Here is a 21,125-nt window from a genome sequence, read left to right on the forward strand (position 1 = left end):
GCAGCCAATAGAGATTCCTTAAGGCAATAACATCCGGGGCAAGGTCGAAAGAGTCACCTGACACCACGGTAATAGATAGCTGCTGCATGGCTAATACAAAAACGGGACACAATGAGGCATGCAAGAATAAGGAAAATAAAATACAAACATGCATCAAATAGTGTCCATCTACAAGCCAAGCATCACAGCCATAATAAAATTAATTAATTGCATTAATAATAGGACATCATCCACAATCGTCACCGCCCAGGCAAAGCATTACTAATGACAGCAATAAATTTATACCTAACATAAAAAAACACATTAAAACATTAAAAAATAACATGTTTAAAGAGATATATATTGACAAATACATATAATAAAAATTTATTAAAATATTAAAAAAATTCCTAAAACATTTTAAAATATTAAAAATATCCCCAAAATGTACCAGTCGCCACCTAATGTCATTAACGGTCAGATATAAAGCAGTTAAGGTCAAACTCTACATTAAGGCCCTTCGGAGAGGCAACCTTAAGCTCGAAAATCCAGTAAGACTCGCGACGACTTAACTGTCGAATAAAGTGCCCACCCCGCCAGTGCTTGGACACCTTCTCGATTCCCCAGAACTTAAGACTTTTGGGGTTACGGTCATGGTGCTGTCTGAAGTGCCTAGACACACTATGTGTCCTGACACCCCTTTTTTATACAGCTAATGTGTTCGCCAATACGCACATGTAAAGCTCGTGAGGTACGGCCCACATACTGTAACCCACAGTCACATTCCAACATGTATATGACACCCTCAGTGTCACACGTGACAAGCTCTTTAATAGTTAGCTGTATAAAAAGGGGTGTCAGGACACATAGTGTGTCTAGGCACTTCAGACAGCACCATGACCGTAACCCCAAAAGTCTTAAGTTCTGGGGAATCGAGAAGGTGTCCAAGCACTGGCGGGGTGGGCACTTTATTCGACAGTTAAGTCGTCGCGAGTCTTACTGGATTTTCGAGCTTAAGGTTGCCTCTCCGAAGGGCCTTAATGTAGAGTTTGACCTTAACTGCTTTATATCTGACCGTTAATGACATTAGGTGGCGACTGGTACATTTTGGGATATTTTTAATATTTTAAAATGTTTTAGGAATTTTTTTAATATTTTAATAAATTTTTATTATATGTATTTGTCAATATATATCTCTTTAAACATGTTATTTTTTAATGTTTTAATGTGTTTTTTTATGTTAGGTATAAATTTATTGCTGTCATTAGTAATGCTTTGCCTGGGCGGTGACGATTGTGGATGATGTCCTATTATTAATGCAATTAATTAATTTTATTATGGCTGTGATGCTTGGCTTGTAGATGGACACTATTTGATGCATGTTTGTATTTTATTTTCCTTATTCTTGCATGCCTCATTGTGTCCCGTTTTTGTATTAGCCATGCAGCAGCTATCTATTACCGTGGTGTCAGGTGACTCTTTCGACCTTGCCCCGGATGTTATTGCCTTAAGGAATCTCTATTGGCTGCATCCACGAGGGTTGTGATTGGTCGGCGGGTCGCCTGAATTTGACCTTGCCCCGGATGTTGTTGCCGTATGATAATCTCATTGGCTGCATCCAAGAGGGTGGTGATTGGTCGATGGTCTATTTGCACCATATAAATTTCTAACTATTGGGGACGTCTGCTTTACTCCCTCCACCTGACGCTGAAGAAGTCCCGCCCACGGGACGTAACGCGTACGTAAGGGGAGGAGTTACGCAGGACGTCACCCCGATCGTCGCCGTTGTGGTCTCTGACACGCTGTCTTAGCATACACTCGGCTTATGAGTGTTGCCAAATGTGAGTGCTCATTTTTTTAAATATCCTTGCAGCATTAAACTTGTTTTATATGGAGAGCACTAGATTCCTTTGTGTTTTTTCCCTATGTATGGCTGATTGCTGATACCATTGGCTTGATGTTTCCTTTGGAGAACTAATTAAGAATACTGCTGATATGCTCTGTGACCTTCACGGGTCGAAGCAATGAGGTGAGAGTCCATCTTGCTTGCGGTGGTGGATTCCCTGTTGGTGTTCCTCTCTCACCTGCACCTCTGCTGGATTTTCTATGTTGGCACGTTTTATTTAAAGATTATTTGATCACTTGGACATTTATCATCACTGGTTTTCTCACTGTGCATAATTTGTTTTCACTGTGATATTTTGTTTTATTTTGTTATGTATTAGTTCACTTTGCGCCGCACTTTTTCACTTGATTTATTACACACGACAAGGCTGAATCAGTTGAGAAATTCCATACTAGGATGTTACAGGTGTTCACCGATTTGGGATTCAGCACACAAAACAAGGCACATACGCAGATGCTATCCTCTGCATTTGTAACAGGCCTCAGGGACGCAATCCGGAAAGGCCTGCTACTATCTCGGCCAGAGTACAGAGTGTTACCTCTTGACACTCTAGTACTGGTAGCAAAGGGCATAGAGTCCTCACAGGGTAATAGGAAGGCAGTCCCTCTCATGTTGGCTTCTGACACACCATACCCGCCACCACAAGCACGAAACGCGCGAGCCTGCTGTTACAACTGTGGGAAGCCCGGACATTTTCGGAGACAATGCCGAAGCCCGTGGAGATCCGATCGAAGACAGCCCGATCATGGGGACCAAAGAAAAGGAGATGCTCAACACCAAGGACAAAACGTCCAGGGGAATCCCAATTCAGCACCCAATGATTGGCCTCCTCCTCCTCTGTTTGGCCATATGGATCCATAGGAATTCAGCAAGCCTGTGTCATACACTCCAACCATGATCGCAGCACACAAAGATTCAGGGGGACCTCTAGCCAAGATAACTCTCAGCATCGAGGGCCGGCCCACTCAATTTATTTGTGACACAGGTGCTGCCCGGTCCGTCATTCGAACAAAAGAATTACCCGATATCTCCTTCCTATCTGACAATGACATCACATGCGTTGGAGTGGATGGAACACCCCGAAAAAGTCCTCTAACCCGCCCCCTACAAGTTGGCAACATCCCTGACCTGCTAACAAGATTTGTGGTTTCCGACACCTGTCCCTTGAACTTACTAGGGGCTGACGTCTTATCCAGACTCCAGGCCTCAATCTCCTTCCAACCTGATGGTGGTATCCGAGTAACCTCACCACTAACTGATGAAGACACGTCAGCATTATGCTCCATTCCGCTCTTGCTGTCCCTAAACGTAGAAGACAAGACTGGAATTCCGGAAGAGGTTTTAACCCGAATACCTTCCTGCCTGTGGTCTACAGGCCCAGAAGACATCGGTCATCTAAAAGTCCCGCCTGTCATGGTCAGAATGAAGCCTGGTGCCCCTTTCCCCAGAAAACCCCAATACCCTCTCAAGCCCTCCGTGTCAGCAGCAATCACTCGCCAGATAGAGGCCCTCCTCCAGAATGGGGCTCTTATACCCTGCACAAGCCCCTGCAACACCCCACTCTTCCCAGTCAAGAAGAAAACCCCGAAAGGAGAACCGGTGAAATATCGCATGGTGCAGGACCTCCGAGCAGTGAATGAAGCCACCATACTGGAAACGCCCATCGTACCCAACCCACATACCTTGCTGGCAGGAATACCACCCACGGCCAAGTACTTTACTGTGGTGGACCTAGCGAACGCCTACTTCAGTGTCCCCCTAGACCCGCGTTGTCAATTCTTATTCAGTTTCGTCCACGAAAGGAAAAGCTACACCTGGACTGTAATGCCGCAAGGTGCCCAGAACTCCCCGTCCCAATTCTCCAAGGCAACGAAATTCATTCTGGACACGTGGATCAAACTCCACCCAGACGTTGTGCTTCTCGAATATGTGGATGACCTCTTGCTTTGCGCAGATACCCAAGATGAGGCTGCCACCCACTCTGAAGACCTTCTTTGTTACCTGGCTGAACAAGGCTGTAAAGCGTCAAAACAGAAGATCCAGTGGTGCAAGCAAACAGTGGTCTTCCTTGGACATTGTATCTCACAAGGCGTAAGACATCTTACTCAAGAACGAATAGCTGTGATCAAAGCAATTCCAGTGCCAGTTGGCCACAAGTCTCTCCATGCTTTTCTGGGCCTAATATCTTATTGTCGTTCATGGATTCCAGAAGCATCTCTGCTAATGCAACCACTCTATGATGCTCTAAAGACTGATCCTTTCACTCTGCCACCAGAGGCCCTTACAAACTTTGAAATTCTGAAACAGATCCTGTCGTCGGCCCCTGCCCTTGGCATACCAGACTATGAAAAGAGCTTCAAGCTATTTGTCTCAGAGAGAGAAGGACACGCCACAGGAGCACTGGCCCAATCTTGTGACAACAGACTTAGACCTATCGGGTACTATTCCTGTCGATTGGATCCACGACTGTCTTGAAATCATGAAGATGGAAACTACACACCTGCCAACAGTTAGCAGAGTGCCTCTGGACGACCCTGACCTGACTATCTATGTTGATGGATCAAGATATGCAGATCATGAAGGGAGGTACCACACCGGATATGCTGTCACTACCAGAGACACAATCCTCCATGCCTCTGCATTGCCCCCCTCTAAGTCCGCACAAGAAGCAGAACTTCAGGCCCTAATCATGGCATGCAAGCTGGCGGAAGGGAAGAAGGCTAACATTTATACGGACTCAAGATACGCTCTTGGAGTGGCCTGTGACTATGGTGTCCTGTGGAAGAATAGGGGTTTTCTGACAGCAGTGGGTACACCTATAAAACACAGCGCAGCAGTCAGGGACCTGATTGATGCTCTGCTACTTCCTACCCAAGTGTCAGTTCTCAAGGTAAAGGCACATGGCAGACTGAACACTTAAGAAGCACAAGGTAATCACTTGGCGGACACTGCAGCAAAACATGCCGCGAAAGGTGTGCGAGAAGTTGTACGCAGAGTGGACGTCCAAAACATTCCAACACAAGAGACAGTACAAGCCACCATGATCTTGCAGAACCCTCCTGTGGATTGGGCACGCTTGAAGTAAATGCAAGAGGCAGCAAGTGAGGAGGAAAAAGGAACATGGACGAAGAAGGGAGCCATATTGAAGGATGGACTCATGGAAGTGAATAAGAGACCATGTTTACCACGGTCCATGTTCCCAGCTGTGGTGCAGTGGGCTCATGGTGCTTCTCACCTGTCGAAGACCTTGATGAATTCTTTGATCAATAAATACTACCTGGCCCCAGGAATTACCCCACTTACCAACAACTTCTGCAAGTCATGCGTCATCTGTGCCAAGTGCAACCCAGGCAGAACGGAAAAGACACCCATGAAACATCTAGCTAAAGCTCAATATCCCTTTCAACGAATACAGATTGATCATATTCAGATGCCGAAGAGTGGCCGGTATGAATACGCTCTAGTAATCGTTGATATGTTCAATTCCTGGCCCGAAGCGTTCCCTGTGACCAACATGACAGCGAAGACCACAGCCAAGAAGCTTCTAACGGAAATAGTGTGCAGATATGGTGTCCCAGAGGTCATAGAGAGTGATCAGGGGCCGGCTTTCACGGCCTCGTTAACCAAAGAAATATGGACAGCCCTAGGGGTCACACTAGCTTTCCACACCCCGTATCACCCTCAGAGCAGTGGGAAGGTAGAGAGATTGAATGGCACAATAAAATCCCGAATGTTGAAAATGTCTCAGGAGACAGGGATGAGCTGGCCAGACAGTCTACCCATTGCCCTGTTCAGTGTGAGATACACTCCTAAAGAGAGCCATGGTTTATCACCTTATGAAATACTGTTTGGTTCAGCCCCAAGATTAGGGTGTTATTATCCACAACAATTACAGTTACAATCCAATGTATTAACTGATTATGTGACTGCTTTGTCTCGTGAATTAACCCGTATCCATGCAAAGGTTTTCTCTTCCATTCCAGATCCTGAGTTAGATACAGGAACACACAAGCTGGTCCCCGGTGATTGGGTTCTGATAAAGAAATTTGTGCGAAAACACCCTCTTGAACCATGATATGACGGTCCCTTCCAGGTCCTCCTACTAACAGCTACATCGGTGAAAGTTGCAGGGACGAACACCTGGATACACACCTCCCACTGCAAGAAGGTTACCACACCCAAGGAAACGGATAAAGATAAATCATGATCCTATATATCCTTTGTCTGTGTGGGTTGACTGGGGCACAGCATGCAGCCATTGCTAAGAAAGATGGGAAGGTCATTTTTTGGTATAATTCATCTGATACCCATATAACCACGTTTGACTTCCACCCGTGTAAGATACTCCCATGTCCTGAGCATAACAGCAGGTCAGAACGGTATGAAAAAGGTGACGGAGAGGGATATATATGTGTCACTAAAGGGTCATGGGGAAAAAATTGTGACAGTTGGGGAGCAGCAGCTTGGAACACAGGAACACCCTGGGGATATAACCCTCTGCCAGCCTATGACAGTAAAGACAGCCAGGGGGAGCCCTTGCTAACCCGTCTTACCCTCACCAAGCCAGGGCCCAGTATGACACTTGTCCTAAACATACGGAATCCGAGCCCATCCGATAAGGGAGAGTATGTGTTGGGGTGGTGGTTCGGAGGGGGTCACTGGGGTCATAGAGGGTCTTTCTGTCTAGAAGATATGTACAACAACAATGAATGGCAGCCAATCAAGAACCTGCCGCCCCCACCAAATCCCTTAAAGCCCCATGTACAGACCCTGGAGGACATGGTTGCAATAGCAGATCCTACCTTCAAGGATACAATGGAGGTTGAGACCGGCCTTTCAGAAATCAATCTCTGGCTAGAATGGATGAGATATAGCGCCAGCAGACATAATAAAACCAACTGCTATGTCTGTGGTAGTGCTAGGCCACATTTGGGTACAGTCCCATTAGTTATACCTAAAAAAGAGGAAGAGTGCTTCCTAAGCCTCTACACTAACATTTCCACCAACCAATTAACATGTGAAAAATGGAAAAAGGAATATCCCATAGACACTAGTGCTTCAATACCTAAGATAGCTATCACCTTATACCCTGGAAACTACACTTGTTATGCTCACCATGAAGGGAGGGATAAAAACCTAGGTAACTTCTCCAAAGGTTACTGTGCTTCTTACAGTCATGTCCCGGCCAACTTAATACAGAATCAAAGTCAATCCTTGGGGGATGTGTATTGGATATGTGGAGACATGCAAGTGAGGACCAGATTGGAAGGACAATGGAGGGGAGAATGTGCCCTTGCAAAGGCCATCAAGCCTCTGCACATCCTAACCCTAATGGAATGTACTCACAACACACAGGGTAAGAGGACAAAAAGGGAAGCCCTTCCGGGAAGTTTTGACCCTCATGTGTATTTAGATGCCATTGGAGTTCCAAGGGGGGTCCCTGATGAATTCAAGGCCCGAGACCAGGTAAAAGCAGGTTTAGAGGCCCTAATCCCCATAATAACTGTTAGCAAAAATGTAGACTGGATAAATTATATATATTACAATCAGCAAAGGTTTGTCAATTACACGAGAGACGCATTCCAGGGAATAGCCGAACAGTTGGAGGCCGACTCTCAAATGACTTTCCAGAACCGGATGGCTCTGGATATGATATTTGCAGAGAAAGGAGGGGTTTGTACTGTGATAGACAAAATGACCAGCACCACTTGCTGTACCTATATTCCAGACAACACCGGCCCGAATGGCCAAGTCACTGTAGCCCTTAAAAAGTTGAAGAATCTGTCAGTTGAACTAAAGAAAAATTCAGGCATCACAGATCCATGGGACCAATACTTCAGTTGGATGAACGGGTGGCAGAGAATTTTAACCCAAATAGGAATAACCATACTAATCTTTCTATTTCTCCTCGCTCTGATAATTTGTTGCATACTCCCTTGTTTAAAGAAATGTATAGAGAAAGCAGTAGAACAAGGAATCCCTACGTTCGTGAACCAAGACATAGGGCTCGAGGAAGATGAGTACGAAGAACCGCACATTCCACTACAGACATTCCCGGTCTCACATCATGAATAGGCAGGACGACAGGGACAGATAGGGTAGGAACCTCGAGGCCGCGACCTGGGTCCAGCTGCAGCGAAAGCCATCCTCACCACTAGAGGCTCTGGGGAAAACCTGCTGGACCTTGGACTCCGCGCGCCTTGGGGTGGGGAAACTTTGACTAAAACAGGGACAGATTAAAATAGATTAAAATAGACATTTCAAGGGGGGTGCTGTAGTGGATGTGATAAAAATAGTCAAACTAAGATAATGAAATGCCTATTTCAATGCACAAACACATGCTTCATATCACATATGATCATGTATATATATATATATATATATATATATATATATATATAACATATGCAAATAGGTTATTGATTGCTATAGGAATAATCACATATAATCGTAATGCATAATTTACCCCTTTGCTAATATAATGTTGTATTTCAGAGATGCACCACATGGTTTATCAGAACAGGAACTCAGTCTGCAAAAACAACTATTTTAGGACAGTGGAAAGTCCCTAAGAACCACAGAACCAGACAGATGCCAGACGCCAGGACGTCACAAGAATAATATTACATATTAATGAGAATGTTGAATATTAATGAATATTAATGATTGTGATCATGTGCTTTTGAATACCTTGTAAACCATATAAAAGACACAGCTTGAAATAAAAAAAGCAGAAGTAACGGTCTTCACCCTGAGCTTTGAGTCTGAGTGTAGATTATTTACTTTTAGTTTGTACAAACGCTTCTTATCTAATTTGGCTCAGGAAACAGATACCAAACTCCGGGCATTTGGCTCGGGTCCAAGACATGCTGATATCCCCTTGTGTAAGACCTCGGCCTGGCTTGGTTTACGTTTACGGTATCTCCCCTTTATTTGTATATACGATTTGTTGTTGGTTTTGCACTTGTTATTTTCACTTGCTTGTCACAAGGGTTGAGCGAACCCGAACTGTAAAGTTCGGGTTCGGTACGGACTTTGGGTTTTTCCCGAACCCGGACCCGAACCCGAATAATTGGAAAAAGTTCGGGTCCGGGATCGGAGTTCGGGAAAAAAAATGCGCGGAGGTTCCCGCAAATTCAATAACCAGACCCTTTAGGTCTGGTATGGATATTAAGGGGAACCCCGCCGTCAATTTAAAAAAAAATGACCCCTTCTCATCACTGGAGATCACCCGCACCCGTCGCTGGATCAGGAAAACGTTGGAGCAGGAAGCCGGGAACGAGTGGATTATCACCGCTGGAGTTTTTTTATTTTTTTATTATTAATAAAGGACTTTATTCTACGGTGTGTGTTTTGTTTTACAAGACTTTACACTTCCTTCGTGAAATGGTAGGGGTACAGTGTACCCCATTACCATTTGACACAGGGGGGGTCAGGATCTGGGGGTCCCCTTTGTTAAAGGGGTCTTCCAGATTCTGATAAGCCTCCCGCCCGCTTACCCCCACAACCACCGAGCAAGGGTTGTGGGGATGAGACCCTTGTCCCCATCAACATGGGGACATCCTCCCCATGTTGAGGGCATGTGGCCTAGTGCGGTTCAGGAGAGGGGGGACGCACTCTGTCCCACCTCTTTCTGTGGCCGGCCAGGTCAACGTGCTCAGATAACAGGTCTGGTTATGGATATTTAGGGGGCTGGAGGGACCCTGAAGGGTCTGGTTATGGATATTTAGGGGGAACCGCACGTCATTTTTTTTAAATTGACGGCGGGGTTCCCCTTAATATCCATACCAGACCTAAAGGGTCTGGTTATTGAATTTGCAGGGACCTCCACGCATTTTTTTTTCTAACTGTCCGTGTTCTATTGACTACAATGGGGTTCGGAGTTCGGGTTCGGGCTCCCGAACCCAAACTTTTTTTTTAAAGTTCGGGTTCGGACCCGAACCCGAACATCCAGGTGTCCGCTCAACTCTACTTGTCACCCTTTAAATAAACACCTTTTTTTCACTTACCTGCATTTTTGGTCTCCTCTATGCAATCACACAGTCTGGTCTACTATCTCCCTGACAGCTGCCTTGCAGGGAAATCCTTCTTGCTCTCACATTCTGCAGATCTGTCCCCATCGTGAGTGCATGCAGGGATCTGTTACATCTGGAAGCTGCTGAAAGCAAAGCTGTCCCTTGTAAACACAGATGATTTTTGTGTCTACAAGTGACATCAGGGATAGAGGGTGAGAGCCAGAGGTGGCAGAATGGGGTTCCGTCATTCTGGCTGCAAAACTGGGTGTGAGGGCCACATGATGAGGCCTGGTGGGCTGGATTTGGCCAGCGGGGCTTGTGTTTGACATATACAATGTAGAGCATGCTGCCAGCAGATGTGGCAGGTACAGACTACCCTGCGCCCACAGGTACCACCATACCAGGGTTGTGCCATGCTCACACTATAGATTACACAGTGCACGGTGTGACTATACTGAACTAAACTACATCTATGCAGACTACACTATGCCCACAATACACATTCTGAATAGAATGTGTACACTTTGCTCGTCAGACAGGCAGAATCTCCCAGAAGGGAAGGTGCCCAAACTCAGCAGATATCTCTTTGTCCGACTGGCTCTCCAGCCCACACTGCATACTATTTCCACTAAGAACAGCACTGTCACATCACTTGTTCAGCTCCCCCGGCCCCTCCTATGTGTAAGTGACCCTGTGTCTAAAAGGGGCACAAGGTGACCAAGAACCCCAGTCTGATCTGCACTATTCAGTCTCACTGTACAACCACAGTTGAGGAGTGGTTGTATCCCATTGTTCTATTTGTGTCTGCCTTGGGAGCAACCTATTATGGGATGTATATGTGTATGTGGATTAGTTTTGATAGTGGAGAGGTGGGATTTCTCCAGCAGCCCCTCTGAAAAATAGTCTACTGATGAGAAGTTTGAAAACACCTGTGTCATGCTACTGTTGGAGGTAAAGTCTACCCCGCCCTGTGTCATTATGGAAAGAAGGGGGATCGTCGCATATGCTGCACTGGTAAAGAAACCCATTAGATATGTGTTTCTCTGAATTGCTAACAGCTTGAATCAACCCAAACTCCAAACTCATTCTGACTAAATACATACAGTTGTATCACTATTATAGATAAATATAAAACAGACAGGGCTAATCATATACAGTATTCAAAACAATCCTCCTAGGATCTGGGACTGTACAAACCAGTCAATGATATTATCATATTTTCAGTCCTCAGGTCAGCTTTAGAATTCTAATATATAGAATCATGTAATTATCAGCTATCCAAATGACTCTCATCAGATATTTGACTTTCAATTTATTGACAGGTCAAACACATAGTCGTGTGATCCAGCTAAAATCTAAATAATGGCCCCGAGGAGCTCACCCCGCACTTGAAAGAGGTGACTATAGATACCATTAATATCAAGCTATATGTCTGACCTGTCATTAATCTGAAAGCCAATCATCTCTTGAGAGATTCCTTTTCCTAATGCTAGTACTTGCTGTGCACTATAAAAAGTATATAGTCATATTATTGGCTTTATCACTAAAAAAAGATACAAAACATTTAACATGAAAGTTATTTTTTATGGTTTCACTCTTAATACTTATGAATTATAATAATAATAATAATAATAATAATAAACGTAAATTTTATATAGCGCCTTTAATGGTAACTTCTCAAAGCACTTTACAAAGAAAACACAAAAAACACACAGGATAAAACAAAAGGAAAAAAAGGGACAATTACGTTAAAGCTTGTGTAAAGAAAACAGTTTTTGGATTTGATTTAAATGATTTTAGAGCTGATGACTCTCTGATGTTCTTTGGAAGTGAATTCCAGAGTTTTGGAGCATTGCAGTAGAAGGCTCCTCTTAAATGTAGATGAGTTGGGCGGGGGGGGGGGGGGCATGAAGAAAACCAGAATTTGAGGGGCAGAGGTTACAGTGGGGGGGAGTCGATAAATGTACAGACAGATAATGGGGTGCCAAGCCATGTATAGCCTTATAGGTGAGCAAGAGGATCTTAAAGTCTATGAGAAACCTAACAGGAAGCCAGTGCAAGGACTCCAGGATAGGGGTAAAATGATCACTTGTACCAGACCTAGTGAGAATTCTAGCTGCAGAATTTTGGTACATATTGTAGTCGATTAATAATGGATTTAGGTACACCAGCAAGTATAGCATTGCAGTAGACAAGTTGGTAGAACACAAGTGTATGGATCAGCTTTTCAGCTACAGTAAAAGATAGCACAGGACACAGCCTAACAATGTTTTTTAAGTGGAAAAAGGATGTTCTGACAACATTTTGTACATGTGGATTAAAGGTTAAACTAGCATCAAATATCACCACTAGATTTTTTAATCATGTAAACATGTGAATGCTAAAAAGTAATGGACCCAAGATTGAGACCTAAGGAACACCAAACATGACAGGACTAACTTCAGACTGGAATCCGCCATGAGAAACAAAGTGACAGCGATCAGCAAGATATGCCTTAATTTCAGAGCCAATTCTGAGACCCCAAATATGGTTTCAAAGAGAGAGAATAAAAGATTGTAGTCTACAGTATCAAAGACAGAATAAGAATAGTTAACTACTTGCCGACCAGCCACCACAGTTATACGGCGGCAGGTCGGCTCGGCTGCGCGAGATCACGTAGCTATACGTCATCTCACGTTCCAGCCAATAGGGGCGCGCGCCCCCCGCTCGCCCCTGGTCCCGACGCGAGAGTGTAAGCACACAGCTCCCGGTCCTGTCAGGGGGAGAAATTACAGATCGTCTGTTCATACAATGTATGAACAGCGATCAGTCATTTTCCCTAGTCAGTCCCACCCCCCCTTCAGTTAGAACACACACAGGGAACATAATTAACACCTTCCTCGCCCCCTAGTGTTTACCCCTTGCCTGCCAGTGGCATTTTTATAGTAATCAATGCATTTTTATAACACTGGTCGCTATAAAAATGCCAATGATCCTAAAAATGTGTCAAAAGTGTCTGAAGTGTCCACCATAAGGTCGCAGTACCGATAAAAATCGCTGATTGCCGCTATTAGTAGTAAAACATATATATTAATAAAAATGCCATAAAACTATCCCATATTTTGTAAACACTATAGCTTTTGCGCAAACCAATCAATAAACGCTTATTGCGATTTTTTTTATGAAAAATATGTAGAAGAATACGTATCGGCCTAAACTGAGGAAAAAATATATATTTTTTTTATATATTTTTGGGGATATTTATTACAGCAAAAAATAAAAAATATTCATTTTTTTTTTTCAAAATTGTCGCTCTATTTTTGTTTATAGCGCAAAAAATAAAAACCGCAGGGGTGATCAAATACCACCAAAAGAAAGCTCTATTTGTGGGAATAAAAGGACGCCAATTTTGTTTGGGAGCCGTGCAATTGTCAGTTAAAGCAACGCAGTGCCGAATCGCAAAAAGGGGCCCGGTCATTGACCAGCGATATGGTCCGGGGCTGAAGTGGTTAATAAGCTGGAATCAGAAGCTAACAAAAGTTCATAAGTGACTTTGACCAAGGCTGTTTCTGTGCTGTGTAGTTGCTAAGAACCAGATTGGAGGAGTTCAAATAGGTTATTTAGGGTCAGGTGGTTATGTAACTGAGATATCACAGTGCGCTTAAGGATCTTGGCAAGGAAGGGTAAGTTTGATATGGGGCGAAAGTTGTTTAAATTGTCCAGAGCCATGTTGTTGTTTTTTGGTACCGGAGTTACAGTGGCAGTTTTGAGTTTCTATTGAATGATGAGGAAGAGTCATCCCGATCAAATCCCTGCAACAATGTCATCCAAGCTTTTCAGTTATTACACCATGGGGCATGTATTTACAGACTTGCTACCACCCTCATACATGGGTAGAAAGAGGAGGACACTTTATAGTGTAGGACCGGGGCCGTGCTTGCTCTTGTGTTTAATCGCTGTTATTGTAATATAATTTTTTACCTTTAATAAATGCCTAGTTTTACCATACTACACTATGAAGTGCCCACCTCTTTCTACCCACGTACCCATGATCTGTTTTTATAGTTTTGAGGTTCCTTTGTTATAAAACCAGTGCTAAGGGAATCATTTATGATTATTTTTTTTGTATAATCTTTATTTTTCAGATAAAGTTTTGCACAAGACAGACAAACACATAGACATTCGGCCAACATGGCCCATTAGGTAAGTTACTGGAATTATAGGAATCACATTGCACATCAATCGGGCTCTCATCTCGGGCAATCACACTGAACCTAGTGGTAAGCCCCTCTCCCCAGGGGCACGCCCAAACCCGGAGGCACAGCAGGGTGAATGGTTAGCAACATAAACAAGGCACAATATAAACCACTTCCATAATGTTCCACCCTACCCTCACCACCTGGGCGCTTCCCATCTGGAGGGACGCCCCCCCATAAGATATAACATATAGAACAGGCCTTCGAGTAGTAGAGCCTTATGCAATGGAACAACCAGGGAAGAAGGGAAACATGGAATGGGTCACACATAGACAGGGAAGGAATGGGGGAGGGGAAAAGGTGGAAAGGGGGAAAGGAAAAGGGGGGGGGGTAGGGGTAGCATCCAACACATGTGCATCCGTACAGCAAGACATGAAATAGATTATGACATCTCCAAAATGGCTCTAACAGTCCTAGTCAACGACAGCTTCAAGGCTACCGGTAGTATCCCCATTTCCGATACCTGGTCTCCCACCGGAGGGACCAGCCCTCCGGGTGGGCTCAAGCTCCGGCTGGTCTTCAACATAGTGTATCCAGGTCGCCCATATGAGGTAGAACTTATCATATCTGTCTTTGCACTGCGCCATCCACTTCTCAGCCTCCATGAGTTTATTTACCATAGCTACCCACTCTAAGCGGGTCGGTACCCGGGGCGTCTTCCAATATATCGGGATCAGCCGTCTAGCCGCATTGAGTAGATGAGGCAGTGCAGACTTGCGGTATTGACTGATTGGGATGGTAGGGAAGTGAAGCAAGGACTCCAGTGGGGAGTCCGGTAGCTCCACATCCAAGATCAACCTGATCTGGGCATGGACGTCTTGCCAGAAGGGGCGCAGCCTGGGGCACTCCCACCAAATATGTAGGAAAGTGCCCCGTTGGCCACACTCCAGCCAGCATGCATCTGGGAGAGATGGATATATCTGGGCAAGTCTGGTGGGTACCCTATACCACCTAGTAAGCACCTTATAACTATTTTCCTGCATCCTCGTATCGACCGTGCTCGAATGTGTGAGTCTATACATGTGGTCCAATTGGGGTTCAGAAAAGCTGTGTTGCAGGTCAACCTCCCACTCCCTTATGAACCTTGGCTTCCCATCTTTCCGCAGCGAGTATATCAGGGCATATAAGGCTGAGATAGCATGGGGGACAGCCTCCTGGGACATACAGAGACGCTCAAAAGGGGATGCCTGCGTGGGCGACCTGACCCCGTGGGGTAGGGTATTGAGGAAATGGCTGAGTTGCCTGTAACGCCATTCATCCATAAGGAAGGGACCATATTGCTCCCTCAGCGCATCCAGGGACAGCAAGCCCCGGTCCTGAACGAATCTCCCGCACCTAGACTCCCCGTCCGCCGCCCACGTCCGAAAAAAGGACGGGTGTTCCCCCGGAGTGAACCAGGGGAAGCCCCCTAGGGGCGCCAGCGGGGAGGTCGGCAGCGCAAGCCCCCCCGTCTTATTTAAGGCATCCCAGGTCGCCAGGGCATGGACGGCAAAGGGGGACACCAGCCCCGACAGCCCCCTATGTTCCCTAGGTACCCACGGGGCGTGAGCCAGATTACGCCCCGCCAGGAACTTGTCCAAGGGCACCCATACCTTATGCCGGACATTATGATACCAATCCAGAATGCGCTGGAGAGCTATCGACTCGTAGTACCTTCGCATCACCGGCACCCCCAGCCCACCCGCAGACTTAGGGCGTTGCAATATACGGAGGGCTAGCCGTGGACATTTCCCACTCCAGACATACTGAATGAACAGACTGTTGAGGCTTGAGAAGAAGGCCCTAGGCAGAGCAATTGGGATCATCTGTAAGAAAAACAAGATTCTGGGGAGCACATTCATTTTAAGTACACTGACCCGGCCCATCCACGAGAAGGCCGTCCTATCCCACCTCTTTAAATCCACCCTGATGGAAGAGAGCAGCGGGGTGTAGTTGCACTCATATAGCTGAGCACAGCTCGCTGGCAACTGGACTCCCAGATACTTCAGGGATGTCTGGCACCACGTAAACGAGAAAGCGGATTGCAGCTGGGTGCGCAGGCCCTGAGGTATGTTCAGTGACAGGATCTCCGACTTGGCATAATTTATCTTAAAATTAGACAAAAGGTTAAACTCGGCTAGCTCCGCCATAATATTGGGTAAGGACAGCAAGGGTTCAGATACATAGAACAATACGTCGTCCGCATACGCGGACAACTTATGTTCCCTTGGGCCAACGGTGAGTCCCCTGATATTACTATTAAGGCGAATCCTGCTAAGCAGTGGCTCAAGCGTTAAAGCGAACACGAGGGGTGACAGCGGGCACCCCTGCCGTGTTCCGTTGCTGATCGGAAAGGGGTCTGATAGCAAGCCGTTCACCTTGACTCTGGCAGACGGGGAGCTATACAGAGAGGATATCCAGGTTAGCATATTGGGGCCTAGGCCAAGCTCTGTCAAGACTGTTTTCATATACGTCCAGTCCACCCGGTCAAATGCCTTCTCGGCATCAGTAGAGAGTAAAAGACACGGCTGAGGGTCTGCCTGCGACTCCACCCAATGGATCAGCTGGAGTGCCCTGTTTGCATTGTCCCTCGCCTCCCTGCCCATAATGAAGCCAGTTTGGTCCGGGTGGACTACAGACGGGAGCACCGGCTTAAGCCTATTGGCCAAAATCTTGGCCAGGATCTTAATGTCGGTATTCAGTAGCAATATAGGCCTATAGCTACCTGGTAGGGTGTGGTCCTTCCCCTCCTTTGGGAGGACCGAAATGTGGGCCAGTAGAGCCTCAGGTGGCATTGCCGTGCCAGCGGCCAAAGCTGTGAAGTATGCGCACATATGACCTGACAGTTCCTCTACATATTTCTTGTAGTAGGTGTTAGTATAGCCATCAGGGCCAGGGCTCTTCCCATTAGGGAGTTCTTTCACTACCGCCCGGATTTCAGCGACGGTAATAGGGGCATCTAGTTGCTTACTCACCGGAGCCTCCAACCGAGGGAGCTGCGCTTCTGACAGGTATTGGTGTATTTTGGCAACCCGTTGCGGTTCGGAGACGCCAGGTAGCGTGTCCGGTAGGTGGTAGAGCTGGGCATAAAAGTCCCGAAATGCCGCCGCGATCTTGGACGAATGAACGACCGTCGCACCCGCCGTAGATTTTAGTTTGTGGACATGGCCTGTCTCCCGTTGGCCCCTAAGGGCTCTAGCCAGCATCCTTCCGCACTTGTTGCCAAACTCATAGAATTTGTGGGTCAGGTAGCGCAGCCGCGCCCTGATCTTAGAGTCTAGTAGGTCCGCCAGGTCCCGGCGGAGAGTAGACAGTTCTTCCGCCAGTGCCGGGGTGACCTTTTTCTTATGAGCAAGCTCCGCCGAGCGAAGCTTCGCCAGTAAGGATTGCAATTCGCCCTCCCTAGCCTTCTTGAGCCTAGCTCCTTGTGAGATCAGCTCTCCCCGCACCACTGCTTTGTGGCCCTCCCAAATGGACCCCATGCCTACCTCTCCAACTGTATTTTCAGCGAAGTACAGGGAGATAGTGTCAGAGACCTGTTTTTGAGCAACCGCATCATCAAGGATGCCATCATTCAGGCGCCATGTCCAAGTCCGAGCCTCCACCGAAAGGGGACGCAGGGAAATGGACACCGGCGCGTGGTCGGAAATGGTGATGGAGCCAATGGAGGCCCCGGCCAAGGAGTCAAGGGAGAACTGATCCATTAGTAGAAAATCTATGCGAGTGTACACCCCGTGCGTGGCTGAGAAATAGCTGTAATCCCTGTCGGTTGGGCGGAGCAATCTCCAGCAGTCCACCAAGTGGTGGGCCTGCAGAGCCTTCCGGAATCGCCTCAAGAAGGCAAAAGAATGCCCCGAGCGACCGGAGGACGTATCAACCTGGGGGTCAGGGCAAACGTTAAAATCCCCTCCCAGGATGAGGTGTCCATCCCGGAAGGTAGACAATGACTCCAGAACAGAGTCCAGAAAAGAAATCTGGCTACTGTTCGGAGCGTAAAGTGTAGCGAGGGTATATTTACGGCCTAAAATGGAGCCCTTAACGAAAACAAAACGACCATTAGGGTCTATCCTCTGGTCCTCTACAATAAAGGGGCAGTTTTTGTGTATCGCCACAGCGACTCCCCCCGATTTAGCTCGGGGGGAGTTGCCAAGGAACCACAGGGGGTAAAGATGGGTGGGAAGGCGGGGGACCGAGTCAGTGCGGAAATGCGTCTCCTGCAAAAAAAGAACATGAGCTCCCAAGCGCTTCATCTCAAGCCACAACTTACTGCGTTTCATCGGGGAGCCCAGGCCACGGACGTTGTAGGATACCACTTTTACATCAGCCATACCAGACGATCCAGGAGTGGGTGTGGGCGGGACCCTTCACACAGCTTCTCAAGCGGACAGGAGCACCTAGATCTCACCGAGCCTCGAAGGAGCCTAGGATACAGAGTATAGTTACAACGGATGCACAGTATCGGGAACTCAGGGGGTGGGGGGGTAAGGAGGGGAACAGGTCATTAAGAAACAAGGAACAAAAAAACACAAAGCCCAGTGGGCCCAACTTAGTGCAGTAGCACCACCGGTCGGGGGCCCCCCATCCCCCAAAGTGGGAGATGCGGCGGAGGCCAGCGAGCGGCGGTAATCCCCAAAAAGGGAGCATGACTCCAAAGGAGTCGGCCTATTGGGGGGTTAGTGACGAGGCACAGAGAGCGAGTCCGCGCGGGGACCCGCAGGTGTCCATTAAGGTTGCATCTACCCCTGAGCCCAGGGGAGACTAGTGCGACGGCGGTCAGGGGGGAAATGTCATCCGGTGTCGCCGGCATCAGAACAAAAGGGCAAAAGAAAAAACAAAAAGAAAATGTAGAATCAACAGTTCAGATGCCAGGAACCTTAACAGCAACAGTTCTTCCGGCAGTGGTAACGGATGACCAAAAATGAAGAGGAATAAAGCAAAGCATTGCAGGGGCCATAAATGACAAAAATCATAGTTCACACTTCCCCCTGTGGGGAGTGGGGTAGTGGAGTATGGCCAGGTGGGCCCCTCCTGGGGCCTCGGCGACGGTTGCGGCGGCGAGCCGGCATCCACTGTCCAGGACGGTTAGGTAGCGGGATATCTGGCGAGGTCCTCCAGTCCGGTATATCCACCTGAGGGAGGCCCAGTGCTTCCAGGAACCGGGGCAGGTCAGTCGTGGTACGCAGAGTATGCGTCTGGCCGTCTCTAGTAGCCGACAGGCTAAATGGAAAGCCCCATCGGTAGGTCAATTGGGCATCTTGGAGAGCCCCCAGAAGGGGTTTGAGGGCCCGGCGTTGCATTAGTGTGCGCCTGGACAGATCTGGGAAGAAGGATAGCTGCGCGCCATCAAAGTCCACGTGCCTGACTCCCCTTACCTGAGTCATAATGCGTTCCTTAAGGGAGTATTTGTGCAACTTACATATGATGTCCCGGGGTTTATCCGGATCATCTGAGGGTGGGCGCAGGGCGCGGTGTGCTCGGTCTATTTCAATATACTCAGGGGCCTGGCGGCCTAAAATCTGTTTAAAGACCCCTTGCAGGGTGGGGACAATCTCCCTCGGGCCTGTCGCTTCAGGTAGGCCTCTGATGCGGATATTCACTCTGCGGCTTCTGTTCTCAAAATCGTCCATTTGATCCAATAAGGCCTCCAGCCTGCGATCCTGCATCCGACAGTGTTCTGTGAGTGCATGCAGGCTTGGGACAGTTTCTTCCCATTGTGCTTCCAAGGTCTCCACTCTGCCTCCCAGGTGGGCCGTGTCAGTCTGCAGGTCAGTGATGTCCTGCCTCAGTGCCTTCTCCACCTTCTGGGCAAAGCGCTCCAGATCAGCCTTGGTGGGGAGGGATAAAATATGGGAGCGGATGTCCTTATCCTCCCAGGGATCTCCTCCAGTCCTCGGCTCATCAATGCTTTCAGAGCCAGAGGTGGACGGGGAGCGATGCTGGGTGGAGGCCTGCACGAGCGGGGAGGCAATGGGGGAGGAAGGCCTAGCAGCGTGAGTGTCGGGCGCCATCTTGGCTGTACCTGCCGTCTCGCCGCTGGTCCCAAAAAAGGCATCCAAGGAGCCAGAATGTCCCCGTGGTGTCCGCTGAGGCTGCGGGGAAGGCTTGCGCTTCGGTGGCATCGTGTTTGCGCGAAAAATCCCCCCTGGGAACCGCCGTATGTGCCGAGTAACGCGCGGGTCTCACGGAGCTCTGAGAGAGCACGTCCTCACTCGCTCATGCCGCGGCCACGCCCCATCATTTATGATTATAAGAACAATGGGGAATAGATAACTAAAACAGGATTTAAATAAATGGGTGGGAATAGGATCAAGTATGCAGATTAAAGATTTTATATTAGAGACTAAATTTGTAAGTGCACTTCTATTATTTAAGGTATGGATTTTTTAAACATATCACGCTATAAGATGTTGTTTTCTTGCTTTGCATTACATGCTGGGAGAGCTTTCAGCAAGAGGATGAGGAGTGACAGGAAGACATCCTGGTTATTTTAAATGCACTGTTGACCATTTATTATGGTCCATACTATCTGGTAAGGAGCCTACCTTATCTTGTATCATGGGTGATATCACTATCGTCATAAGCACTGGCTGTATCAACAATTTATTTCTTGTATTGCTTATTATTATGTGGGTGATTATTTATGAAATGGAAATTTGTATTTATTTTGTATTTGTTCACTTTATGAATTGAGATTTTTTTATTGATATATTTTAGTTTTGTGCACATCAAGTATTGTACATTTTCTATTATTTTGTATTGGTTCAGTGTCACACTATTAGATTTATTTATGCACAAATTTGGTATCACTGATTTTGGTGTAGGCTGCTTTTATGTGTTAAAATCTTCCCCAGCGCAGAGTTATTTTTGTTTTTATATTTTAAGTTAAGAATATATACCTGAATTTTTTTAACCAGAGTTTAGTGTCACTTTAAATGAAGTAACAACACTTTCAATAACCAAAAAAATAGAAGACATTTATCTGCCACTGCTTACATCGTAATCCAAAAAAAA

At 46.8% G+C, this 21,125-nt stretch overlaps 1 protein-coding gene across 1 annotated transcript; it reads left to right on the forward strand.

The window, feature by feature from the left end:
• Positions 1-4,364: 4,364 nt before the first annotated feature.
• On the forward strand, positions 4,365-4,805 carry LOC120935707 (ribonuclease H-like). The gene has a single exon (XM_040347764.1). It carries the CDS (start codon positions 4,365-4,367, stop codon positions 4,803-4,805), a length of 441 nt encoding a protein of 146 aa, XP_040203698.1.
• The last annotated feature ends 16,320 nt before the right edge of the window (positions 4,806-21,125 follow it).

This window comes from Rana temporaria, chromosome 4, assembly GCF_905171775.1.
Source record: "Rana temporaria chromosome 4, aRanTem1.1, whole genome shotgun sequence".
Taxonomy (NCBI): domain Eukaryota; kingdom Metazoa; phylum Chordata; class Amphibia; order Anura; family Ranidae; genus Rana; species Rana temporaria.

Excerpts from the sequence above, each read along its gene's own strand:
- LOC120935707 (XM_040347764.1), top strand. The coding sequence starts at position 4,365 with ATGAAGATGGAAACTACACACCTGCCAACAGTTAGCAGAGTGCCTCTG.